Genomic DNA, 12,925 nt, shown 5'->3' on the forward strand with positions numbered 1-12,925 from the left:
GGTAATACTTTATTCAACAAGTATGTAAATTGTGGAATTCACTGCTAGTAGATGTAGTGGTGGCCATTAGTATAAATGACTTTAAAATGAGGCTACATAGACTGGCAGTGAATTCTACTATTTAAATAATCACTGAATAAAATAGTATTGCCTTTCGTTGGTCCTGAATTTATTGCCTATCAGCCTCACTCAAACTTATCCACATACCAGACAATGTTTGAAATCACATCTCCCCGAGTCTGAGCTGAAAACAAATTGATCCTGTCTGCCAAGTACACAGTAAAATCTTAACAATGGGAGATGAAGTCAACCTTAATTATTTAGCTCTTAAACAATTCATTTCAAATTTCCAAGGTAATTCTTTACAAGCACTTTCTTAGCAGTCCTCATGGTGGTCCTGCAAGTTAGGCTATTACAAATAAGAGGATAAGGGATAGAAACTTGCCTAAGTGAGGTTTCTAGTTCACAGCTTGTAAGCTTAGTCACTACACTACTCTAGCTGTCTGAAGCTTCTCCTACTTGACCTTCTTGACCAGAGACAGCTTGACAAGAGCAGGGTGTGCAGCACATGCTGCTGTCTGCTCCTATACCAGCAATGAGGCTGGGATCCCTTGCAAGTGCTAGCTCAAGAATACCGGTATTTCATTAATACTTGTTTTGTAACCTACTCTCTGGGCTTTCTTTCAATGACATAGGTTTCCAGACAAGAGTTCAGAACATCTGGCTTGCCCTACTAGCCATCCATAATTTGTGGTTTCTGCTGCCTCCATTTCTTCTTCCAAGTTTGTTGCACATTCCAAAGAACTTAAGAAAGGAAGGGGATCTCATGTTATGCTGGGCTTTGGAGTAGGCAGAAATGTCTTATGACACTTCTGTTTGCTCAAAATCTCATCAGTGCAACGTAAAAGACTCTTTCACCCTGCCATCCCAATCTGGAGAGGGATGGTGGAATTTCTCATAATGTGCTGGATGTTGGAGACAGAGAAGTGTTACTCCAGACTCCAAGGACCAGCCCATCATGAAAATGCCACCTCCTCTCTCCCAATCAGAAAAGTAAATGAGGAATCTTTCTTTGAATTGTGTTCATTGTGTTGAGAAGGGGCAGCTATCAAAAGCTCACTAGCCCCTGATGAGCTGGCAAACAGATTTATGGAGCTTGTCTCCAGATAGTGCTATTTATGATACTCATAAAGCTATGTATAGACACAGAGATCTCAAATGTGTATATAAATACATCTGGAAATGTATGTTTTTACAAAGTTTTTAATATTCTGTTACTATAACTTTGAACATCTTTTATGAATCATTATTAGAAGAATAAGAACTCGCACATTACATTACATTTCATAATATATTATAGTCACATTCAGAATCCATAATGAGACTCCATGCATTTATGAAAAAGACTCCATAGACAATGTATCCAACAAATATATTTTCTATTTGCATAATAAATGTGTTTAGCAGAAGGCGTGCCTGCAAATGAATAAAAATGTCATGTAATTCTGCTTGAAATTGAAAAACTATGAAATGGTGGCTACAGATAGATATCAATTCATGAAACATAAATCTTTCATAAACAACACATGTAACATTTGTATTACTCTCAGAAACTAAACAAAAATGTTACAGGCATCCATCGGAAAAACTTCAGCAATTCTTGCTGCTTTTTTCGGGGGGGGGTTGAGGTTTGTTCTTATGGTCCTAACTGCTTGTAATGGTTTAGAAATAACCATGAACTGGATCAAAATGACTGCTTTCTGTGAAGCAGGGAGCCACAACTCCCTGGCACTTGACTTAATTTTCCAATAAATTTAATACATGAAAAAAATCCAATTTCATCTCACATGACCATGTTACAGAAAACTGGTATGTGGCAGAACTGCAAAGTTGTCAACACCATTAGCAAGTGTTCTACATTTCATTTATTGTTCAATTTTTGCAATGTTCTTTTTGCCTATATTCAAGCAGAAGACATTAATTAAAGTCCCTGTCCTTGAGTCATGATGAGACTTCCTATGTTGCTCTAGTTGACACTGAAGTACAGTCCTGTTGTGATAGAGCTTTCCCTCAAACTGAAGTCTGTCAAGTCTGCCTGTCTGAAGTCCCTGCTAGCAAATGTGTTCTTGATATATGCTCCAAAGCCAGTGGTTGCAGTCTCAGCATCAATGGGGGGGCGGGGTGAGGACAAGATGACACAACATTATTGATTCACAGCTCATGGAACATTGGCACTGCATAGGACATGGATCTAAGCACCAGCTGACCCACCTGCCAGCTGATGACCCTCACTTCTACTCAGCCTCCTTGCTGAGGGGGGAACCACGAGATGACAGTTAATGAGATACCACATTGGTGCACACCTCTGTGTGGATCCCCTGCCACCTGGAAGTGAGGATGCCCAAACAGCCCCCGAGCTGGGTATGCACCTGTCATGCCTCACTCCTAAGATCTCTTAAGGAGATCCCCAAAATGGGGAAGCTGGGCTCTCAGGCCCTGTTTCTCCCCAAAAGGATCCATGTACGATGCCAAACCGCCCACATCGACTTGTGACTAGAGATGGGCACGATCCCAAAAAAATTAATGAACCAGCTGATCGTGGAGCGGCGCCAGTGACGATCCCGAATTAACAATCCAAACCGATCATCTCCCGTTCCTGAACCGTGGATCGTGGATGCCAAAGCGGGGCACGCTGGTATTCCCAGCTATGTGGGAAGGTGGGTTGTGGTAGCGGCCGACTCTCTCAGTCTCTCTCTCTCTCTATCTCTCCAAAGGCTAGCAAGTAGCAAGCAAGAGCTCTGTCCCACTCCACTGCTCACAGAAAGTGAAACCCAGCCTGGGAGCCCATGGCATGGGTCCCATTCAGCAACACAGGAGGTCTGTGTTTGGCCATCAGAGCTGCCTATCAGAGTTTGCAGGGATGAGATTGGAGTGCCCACGGCTACAGAACACACCCTTCCCCCTCCCTCCCCTGGGTGTCTTCTCCCAACTTGTGACTGCTTTGCTGCTCCGTGGTTGGAAGGAAGCCCTGCTGGTCAAGGAAAGCTGGGCTTCCATTTGGGTTTCCAGGGCGACAGAAGGAGGGCAAACAGAGCTCAGGCATTCCCCTGGCTCCGTTGCCAGGGGAATAGATTGCTGGCGCCTGAGTGTCTGGATTCCCGATCAGAGCCCAATCGCCCCGATCCAGGCCCCTCCCGATTGCTGGATCGTTGGCCATGGACGATCATGATCCGCTGGTTCACGATCACACGATCGCCGTTATCGTGGTTTTTTCCCGATCATAATGCAGATCATGCCCATCTCTACTTGTGACTAAACAAATGCAAGTAATGAACAAACTCCCATGCAAGGCACAACAGATGCAGACATCCACCCACCAAAAAAACACCAAACCAGCATGACAGTAGAACAACACCCCATACAATGATTCTGAGGATCAAGCCACAAGTGGAGCGCAAGTGAATGGCAAGTGAACAGGGAGGAATACACGTGCGTCTGTTCACTTGCCAGGCAAGTGTCATTCGTCACTTGTAGCTTAACCCTTAGAGGGAGGGAGAGATGGGAAGCAGACTGCGAGCTGAGTGGTGTGGAGCCCAGCCAGCTCCCCAGTAAATGCCCTAGCTGCGAACCTGAAGGGACACTGCACCTCCCAGGTCCACCACTTGAACCCATCCACTCAACCACCTGGCCAGTGAGTTCTTATTGGCTGGCTGAGTATTTGAATCAGGGACAGTATGCACTACCTGCACAGGAGGCCGATGGGCGTGCCGGGCTCTGAAGCAGATGGTGGCTACCATTTGCTACACCTCCCCCACTCCCTGAGCTGCAACTGGAGCCTCCCAGGTGAATCTGGGGGTTGGTGTATTTAGCCACTTTTCTATGAAGACATTGAAAGTGTTTTTTATTTTAAGCTTCTTCTGCACTATTTATGAATGTGTGGCCGATGGCCATTATAGGCATTAAGCCAGTTTAAACAAAAATGCTTTAAGCTCATTTGTGAAAATATTCTCAATCACCATAAATCCATATAGAATGAGTTTAAACAATTTGTGGATCAGGCTGTCAGATGAAAAATTTCATACAGTAAAGGCTTGGCAGTGAGCAGGGATTTATTTCTAGCAGTAAGTAGGGTTTTATTTTTCTGTGCAAACAGTACAAACATAATTTTCTTACTCTTGTACTAGCCTTGCTAAAGTATTCAGTTCAGGTTGCTTATATTCTTATGAACAGAGCAAGAGAATTCTCCTATCGCATTTTGTAATCTTCTGGACTTTTCTACTTCCTGATAATATTTGTCTACTCAAAAGAGAAGTTTTTTTGTTACCTCTTACCGACAGTTCTTTTGACAGCTCTTTTCTGAGAGTCCATCCTCATCTTCTCCCACAATATCCACAGCAGAAAATATCAATGCAACCAGAATTGCAAAGCAGCAAACCAGGGCAAAGATCACAATGCATTTTTGCTGTGACTGAAAGAGATTAGGAAATTAAAATACAGATAAAACTGCTAAGAAGTAAAATGATACTCTAACATTATTCGGTACACTTGAATTAGTATCATAAATGTCATAAACATGCTTTATAGTCACAGTTTCCTGAAGAATGTGCAAAATGAAGTTATTCAAAAGGGCATTCTTATAAAATGAATTAAGGTTATAGATAATGTTGATGGATTTTAAGGCAATTTTCATGATATATACTATGCAGTCTTTATTGCATTTATCTTCCAATTTTGTGTTGCAATAATCTTTTACTTTGTAATCCAGTTGTATTACACTGACTATTGTAGGCATCAACGTGATTTACCTGGATTTCAGTAGAGCTTTTGATAATGTTCCCCATGACATTCTAATGGGTAAACTGGAAAACTGTAGACTAGACTATAGGACAGTTCAGTGGACAGGGAACTAGTTAGAGGACCACACCCAAAGAGTTGTGGTCAATGGCGTTTCATCAGATTGGAGGGAGGTGTCCAGTGGGGTGCCACAGGGCTCGGTTTTGGGCCCAGTATTTTTCAATATTTTTATCAATGATCTGGATGAGGGGTAAACAGGCTACTCATTAAATTTGCTGATGATACCAAATTGGGAGGAATGGCAAACACCCTAGAAGATAGAGTTAAAATTCAACAAGACCTGAATACTCTGTGAACAGGATGCAATTCAACATAGGCACAGTATTACATCTGGGCCACAAAAATATGAAGCACAAATACAGGATGGGGGATACACTTTTGGGTAGTAGTGTGTGCGAAAGAGACCTTGGAGTAAGAGTGGACTGTAAACTAAATATGAGCAGTCAGTGTGATGCAGTGGCAAAAAGGGCAAACTCAGTCTTGGGTTGTATCAAAAGGGCCATTGCATCGAAATCGCAGGAGGTCATAGCCCCTTCTATACTGCCTTGGTCAGGCTGCACGTGGAGTAGTGTGTACAGTTCTAGAGGCCTCAATACAAAAAGGATGTGGACAAAATTGAGAGGGTGCAGAAGAGAGTGATGAGAATGATCAGAGGTCTGGAGACTGTGGGTCGCACTACAAGTGACAAATGACACTTGCCTGGCAAGTGAACAGACTCACGTGTATTCCTCCCTGTTCACTTGCCATTCACTTGCTCTCCACTTGATCAAATGGAGTGCAAGTGAATGGCAAGTGAACAGGGAGGAATACACTTGAGTCTGTTCACTTGCCAGGCAAGTGTCATTCATCACTTATAGTGCGGCCCTGAGCCCTACGAGGAAAGGCTGAGGGCCTTGGGAATGTTTAGTTTGGAGAAAAGGGGGGACATGATTGCTCTCTTTAAATATCTGAAAGGCTGTCATTTGGAAGAAGGCAAGGAGCTGTTCCAGTTGACAGCAGAGGTTAGAACTCCAGTTGGCAGCAGAGGATAGGTCTTAAATTACATGCAGAAAGGTACCGGCTGGATATTAGGGAAAACTTTTTCATGGTCAGAGTAGTTCAAAGGTGGAATCGGCTGTCTAGAGAGGTGGTGAGCTCCCCTTCACTGGCATTTTCAAGAAGCTGGATGAATATTTGTCAGGGATGCTTTAGGCTCATCCTGCATTGGGCAGGAGGTTGGACTAGAAGGTCTGTATGGCTCCTTCCAACTCTGTGATTCTGTGATTAGGTTGGATCTAGCCTAAAATTTTCACTGATGGAAGGGAAGGTATAATTTCTGCCAATTCTCTCTTCCTTCTTGCAGACCTCGATTTGCCCCTCATGCCATTCCTGAGGGTCCCTTTCCCCCCAGGAGTGGTATTTCAGAAAGTTCAATGGGCTGCAGTTGGTGAGGGGAAGAAGGAAAACTCTGTTCCACTGACAAATTGCCTTCTGTAAATGGAAATTTTAGTCTGGATGCAATCCATTTATTGCATTGTCCTAACTCATGCTTTACTGTCTGTATGATATTGTTTTTTTAATACAATATTCTCCAATCATGTTTACAGTTACTGTGGAATAATTGTTTGTTTGTATTATATTGTTCTTACTGTATATTTATACTGTTATAAATTTCATGATCAAACAAATATGATTGTATTTATTTATTTATTCACTTCATTTGTGGTCTGCCTTTCTCACTGAGTCTAAAGGCAGATTACAAGTCAAAACAATTACCATTCAGTATTATACACTAGAGTATAATATAGAACAGTAGTAGCCTTATACCACTGATGATCATTAATGAAACATATCAATCATCTTAACTTTAAGTCACAAATGGAGTGACAGGTATTGAAGTGTTGACATATACAAAGAATAACCTTCTGCATGTCTAGCAATAGAAGTAGAAATCCTGTGGCAATAAATGCTGTCTATAAAAACCACTATAAAATGCAAAATTAACAAAGTACAGTCTTTTTATCAATGTGCTTTAAAATGTTTGTTTTACCTAGAAAACTCCAGCTTTGCAGAAAAATTTGCAGTCTAAAAAAATAACATTGGGGGCTAACACCTCCCAAATAATAGAAGCAAATACTGTACCTTTAAGAAGAAGAAATCAATGGCCATTATAGGGGAATCTAGGCAGCCATAACACTATAGCTAGCCTTCAAACTTTGGTTACTGTCAGTAAAATGCACAGGGGAGAGGGCGTAGCCTTTTCCAGGGTATTTTGACCTCACAGTCCAGCCCTGGTCTCCTCTGTCCTGCCCTGAAGAGAAGACTTATTGGGGCCAGGCCCAGCAATAACCCTCAAGCAACTTGCTACCAGGCAATTTCTGTGACTCACCCAGCTGTAGCTGTGGCTACCAGACAACTTCATACTATACATGTCACCTGGGCCTAGCAGCAGTCTTAAGATTGCCAGGTCCCCCAGGGCTCAAACTGGGCGATGGGAGATCATGGGGGTGCAAATGGAGTACTTACCTCATGTGTGCACACATGCTTCACAACACTTCCATGTTGCCGCAGGAATGATGTCATTCCCAGCTCAGTGAGGAAGTTATGCATCATGACGGGCTGATTTGGTAAAAATCGACCCCTAATCTAGTGTTGGGGGCTGATTTTTACCATATCAGGCCCTGGCTTGTTCCCACGCTTCTGCATTGTGCCAGGAATGATGTCATGCATGGCATGAGCAGAAGAATTATGGAGTGCACCCATAAACCCCCACTCTGGGGGGTTCCTCACCCATTCCTGACCCATTCCCACATAGGATTGGGATTGGGAGCCTGGTAGTTACCCTCTGAAGTCTTCCATGTATCTCCTCGTGTGGAGGCATAGCGCGTGCACGCTCCCAGCGTGCATGATGATGTAACTTCAGGAAGTGAGGTCATCACAGGAGGGTCAAAGGGCAGCCCGGCATGCGCTCTTGTGCTCACCAAAGGGCTGAACCGCCCCCCCACAGGCCCGATTCAGCCTGAAGTGGGCCCGTTGTGGGGCATGGGGACAGGGAGTGGGAGCACACTGTGCTGCTGGGGCGCCCCATGGCATGCCCCCCCACTGGCCAGGTAAGTGGGGTCGGGGGAAGGAGGTGGGAGCAGGGGATCCCCCACCCCAGGCAGGGGATTGGCAAGCCTATTCTCACACCTTTCCTCCCCACCAGCCAGGTGGGAGGTTGTGGGTACAGAAGCTGAGAGTGGGGGATCACCTACCCCCACTGGGAGAATGGGATCCCTAAGCAGTCTTCATACAACTTGGCAACAGGCCTGGCAATAGCCATCACACAATTCACTTGAACAACTTACTACCATATGAATTTTGCAACTTGGGCTGACTTCACAGGGAGAGGCTGCGGGAGGAAAGGCAGGACAGCGAAGAGCCCAGTGTGATTAAGTGGTTAGAGTGTCAGACTAGGATATAGGAGTCCCAGAACTGAATCCCTAGTCTAAAAGAGAGCTTGCTGAATGATCTTGGGCCAATCACTCTCTTTAAGCCTCACAGGGTTGTTGTGAGGAAAAAATGGAGAATGAAATAAGGTGATTTGAGTCCCCATTGAGGAATATAAATGAAGTAAATACATTGTTTTTAAAAGCTGAAGACTGGGGGAAGACAGATAAAAGAAAAATTGGTCAGTGAAAGGGAAGGAAAGAAGACAAAAGGGAAAGGGGAAAAGATACTGCTGCTGCCTGAAAGAGAGAAAGAAGAAATCATTTGGGGAAGAAGATACGGGGAGAACTGAATTGACTCCCCAGAAGTCATTGTTCACCACTTATTAATTTTTAAAGCATTTATTTATAAATAAAGAAACCTTCTCAGTTTCATATATTCATAGCATACACAACTTTTAATGAGCAAAATCCGTATTTTATTTATTGTTCTAGTGCAAATCATTCTTGGTAAGAAAATGCTCAATTCTTATTAAATGCAGACCTCATTTTTAATTTGGGTAGCTTTGTGCTGCCAGATGTGGCTGTGAATTGAAAGTACATTACTTTCAGCAATGCTGCAAAGATAAATTTATTCTACAGAATTTTTAAACTGCTGCATTGTAGACTCTGCAGCATGAGACATATCTGGCATCAGAATTTAAACAGGGTTTTAAAATCTCGATTTTGGTTTTATCTCCTCACCCTTAGAGTTGCTATGAGAGTGCAGCAGATCACAGGAATATCCCTGCAGCAAATTAAGAGTACAATTCTCTACAACCACAGCATATAAAAGCAAATGTAATTCTATTGTTTCATTCTTAGCTCTTTACATTTAAATAAATGTACGGTACAAGTAGAACCAGCAAAGAGTTGCAGTGGATGGAGGGAATGGGCAGATATGGAACTTTTACACACAAACATGCACGCACGCTTGCTATTTTCACAATAATTGATACACATTTTGGCATACAAGCACACACAATCTGATATCTCACATGCTTGCATGCATTACACACATAACACTATAACATGCTATATTCACATAGGTAGCCTCCCCTTATATGCATATATAGACCTCCTCACATATCTTCACACCAGCTCACATACATACCTCATTTTACCAATGCACACACATGCAATATCCTTAGGCATGTGCCCATCTCTCATAACCATACTCTCACATTCATACATTCACACATACCCACAAGGCAAAAGGTAGGGAAGGCGTAGAACAGGCTATCTATATCCATCCCACATTCATAGCTGCTATCTCTCCTCTGAACATTGACTTTTCCTCCTTCCTCCTTTCTGCTGCCCTCTTTCTCTGCCCTCTTCCTTCCCCCATCCAACCCATTCTCCTCTGTCCACTAACTTCCTTCATCATTTTTATTCCATTTGCTAAGGCTTCAGAGGAAGTTTATCCAACATTCTTCCTGTATCAACATTTGTAATGGCAACTTAAAGTCATTTGAAGAAAGCCCTGGGTTGGACGTGAATGAGCTCATTGAAAGCAATTTATTGATGGGGTGGCTGCTTCCTCATCCTTTCCCAAGCAGTCTCTGAGAGCGCAAAGCCTTTAACCTCAGGCTCTTGAGCTGTCCTGGCAGCTTCAGACTGAAATGATAAATTTGCATCTGACTACTGGGCAAAATGGTTGAAAGGGCACAGAAGGATGACTCTCTACAGTATCTGTTGGCAAAGCTTAAGGATTGGTACCATATGTTGCCTTATGAAAAGCCCCCTAAAGAAAGGGGCTTTCTGTTTAGATTCCTTAGTACACAGGCCTTCACATATTAACACTCTTACTGCAATCACATGCAAAGTTACACCCTTCTAAGTCCATTGAAGTCAACAGGCTTAGAAGGGTGTAATTTGACATGGCCAAAAACTGCCCAACTTATAAATCAACTGTTGGGTGGAGGCAAGTAGTCACATATGGGACAAGTAATGGCACATGAAGACACACGGCTAAAATTTGTGTCAGCTTGAAGTAATTACACATTCCTGTTTGAAAAAATATCCAATCTGCCTATAATTATTTTTTGCATTATTTATATTCTAGCTTTCCCAATGAGACTCAAGGCAGATTACATGTAGCCGGGATATCTAATAAACAAAGCAATAGTGTTTGGAATTGCAGAACATTTTGAAAAACAAGGACAAACCTTCATACAGAGCTAAAACAAGTATAAACAATTTAACATGATGTTAAATGATGCAGAAATTACTTAGTAAGAATGTACTTACTGCAACAGACAGTACACAATTGTACAGTCTATTGAGATATGTAAACTGTGTGAGGTAGCAAGCAGTTCCATGACAGGAGATAGATGAGTTTGATCTAACTGTCAGACTAGCAATCGTGTGACTACAAGCAGGTGCTCCTAACTGATGTCTTGTGAGTCTAGTTAGGGATTGCATCAGCTTGTTAGTGATTGGCTAGGATACAGCATATTAGCTGTCTGTATAGTATGGAATGGGGGCTCTGCTCTCAGAGAGGCTATGCGGAGCATGCTGTCAGGCTGTTCTATAACTATATGTATATATGTAATTATCCACCTATATAAATATTAAGTGCACCTTCCTAGCAGGAGTGTTGTATTTATTTCTCTCTTGCATACTAAGCCACACCGGTGGACCCACCAGGACAGTCTAACGCTTCACAAAAACCAACACAGTCTACAGTCCCTATTCTTTTACATGGGCTTAATCCCAATTTCCAGACCAGACTAATATTATAACAATCACTATGTGCAGACTGATATTGTATATGGTTGACAAACATATCACAGTTGCAGAAGTTATGGGTACCCCCAGTTTGGGGGGTTTACCAGAAGATTGGAAAAGATTAGTATCCCTCACTTCAGGAGGTTATAGAGATAGCACAGAATAGAGGCTAGGCGGAGTTTAAAAAAAGGAAAAAATGCCAGATATTAAAGTATATTTTCTTCACTAACAGACAGTCACTAATATAGAACAGCCCCTCCTTCCATGTATGACTTTTCTAGTGCTGAGACAGCCATAAGGAACTGTTACAGTAGTTGAAAAAAGTGTGCAGGGGGCCCAATTGCCTGATCTGGCCATGTTGTGGAATTTTTAAATAGCCAAAATTCACCTCTAAAATAGTGGGGGGTTGGGCCCAAGGATGACATAACATCTAGTTTGGCTCCCAGTGAACACTATCATACATTCTGATAGCCAAATGTGGCCTCATCAGCAGATACTTAAATACTTTTAAAAAATTGGAGGGGCTGCTAAACACTCACCAAACCAAATCCGCAATTTGCACAAGTGCTGACAAACCTAAGCTGCAATGGCTGTGGGAGGAGGTGACTCCATCAAGCAGGCGGGCAAGTGGGAAAGAGTGCTGTTATGTGGGATGATCTTTGTTGTTGTTTCCTCTGTTACAATGGTGAAGCTGTGGAGTGGTAGAGCAGCTGAGTCAGTTGCTGCAAGCAGGCAGGTGAGTGGGCAGGAAGAAAGGCAGGTGGGCAGTCAGCTGGGAGGCAGGAAAGTCATCGCTGCCATGAAGCTGCTACGTGCCTGCCCAGCCTGGAGAGTCACTGTGATGACAAAGCTGGGGTTTGGCGGGCTAGGGGGAGCCATAGCAGAAATGAAGAAGCTGGGGTTATTTGGTAGGGTTGGGGGGGGTCGATGGAATCCCCCCCCAATGATTCTTGTTACAATGTCTAATGACGGCATTCACTTGCTTATCCTCCAATATTATACATGTAATCATCTGTCAACAATACTATACATAAGACAAACACATCAGTCTCAATACAAAAGAATTTATGGACACACATCTGTTACAAAAATGGGAACATTTAGCACTCTGTGGATAAACATTTCAACCTTTGCTCACCTGAAAAGAACACTTTCCTAGGAGTAAGTTCCATTGAATAGATCTGAGTAGGATTCTGGGTAAACTTACTTAGGATGGCACTATTAATAAGTTCAGGGTTAGCAACAAGTAAACAAAAAACTTACTCAAATTCAGACCATATTCCCAACAAGAAAATCACAAGCTTCAGTGACAATTCAGTGTGTGAACAAGATCTTGGGATTCTGGTGAATGGGAAGCTAAATATAAACAGAGTGCGATGCAGCAGCAAGAAACGCAAGCACAGTCTTGGGGTGTATCACCAAAGGCATAACATCCAAATCACAGGATGTCATTATCCCACTATATACCATGCTGGTAAGGCCCCACATGGAATATTGTGTGCAGTTCTGGATGTTTCACTTCAAAAAGGATGTGGACAAATTGGAATGAGTCCAGAGGAGAGCAACCAAGATGTCGACGACGATGATAATCATAACAACAACAACATTCGATTTATATACTGCCCTTCAGGATAACTTAATGCCCACTTATAGCGGTTTACAAAGTGTGTTGTTATTATCCTCACAACAATCACCCTGTGAGGTGGGTGGGGCTGAGAGAGCTCTGAAACAGCTGTGGCTGACTCATGGGCCATTTTCACACTGTCTATAAATCGCGTGAGACTCACAGAAGGCTGCTGGCTTTCTCGCGCGATTTTTGACACCATCTGTTTACAAAACGCCACAAACAGTGATTTAAGGCATTTTGCAATCGGATGGTGTTAAAAATTGTGAAA

The 12,925-nt window shown here is 42.8% G+C and overlaps 1 protein-coding gene across 1 annotated transcript in view; it reads right to left on the minus strand.

The window, feature by feature from the left end:
• The window catches only part of PLD5 (phospholipase D family member 5), a 243,323-nt gene that overhangs the window by 124,086 nt on the left and 106,312 nt on the right, over positions 1-12,925 (minus strand). The window contains exon 2 of the mRNA XM_054987316.1: positions 4,332-4,468. Coding sequence (XP_054843291.1) covers positions 4,332-4,468 — 137 coding nt within the window. The remainder of the gene's footprint in view (positions 1-4,331; positions 4,469-12,925) is intronic.

This window comes from Eublepharis macularius, chromosome 1 (genome assembly GCF_028583425.1).
Source record: "Eublepharis macularius isolate TG4126 chromosome 1, MPM_Emac_v1.0, whole genome shotgun sequence".
Classification (NCBI taxonomy): domain Eukaryota; kingdom Metazoa; phylum Chordata; class Lepidosauria; order Squamata; family Eublepharidae; genus Eublepharis; species Eublepharis macularius.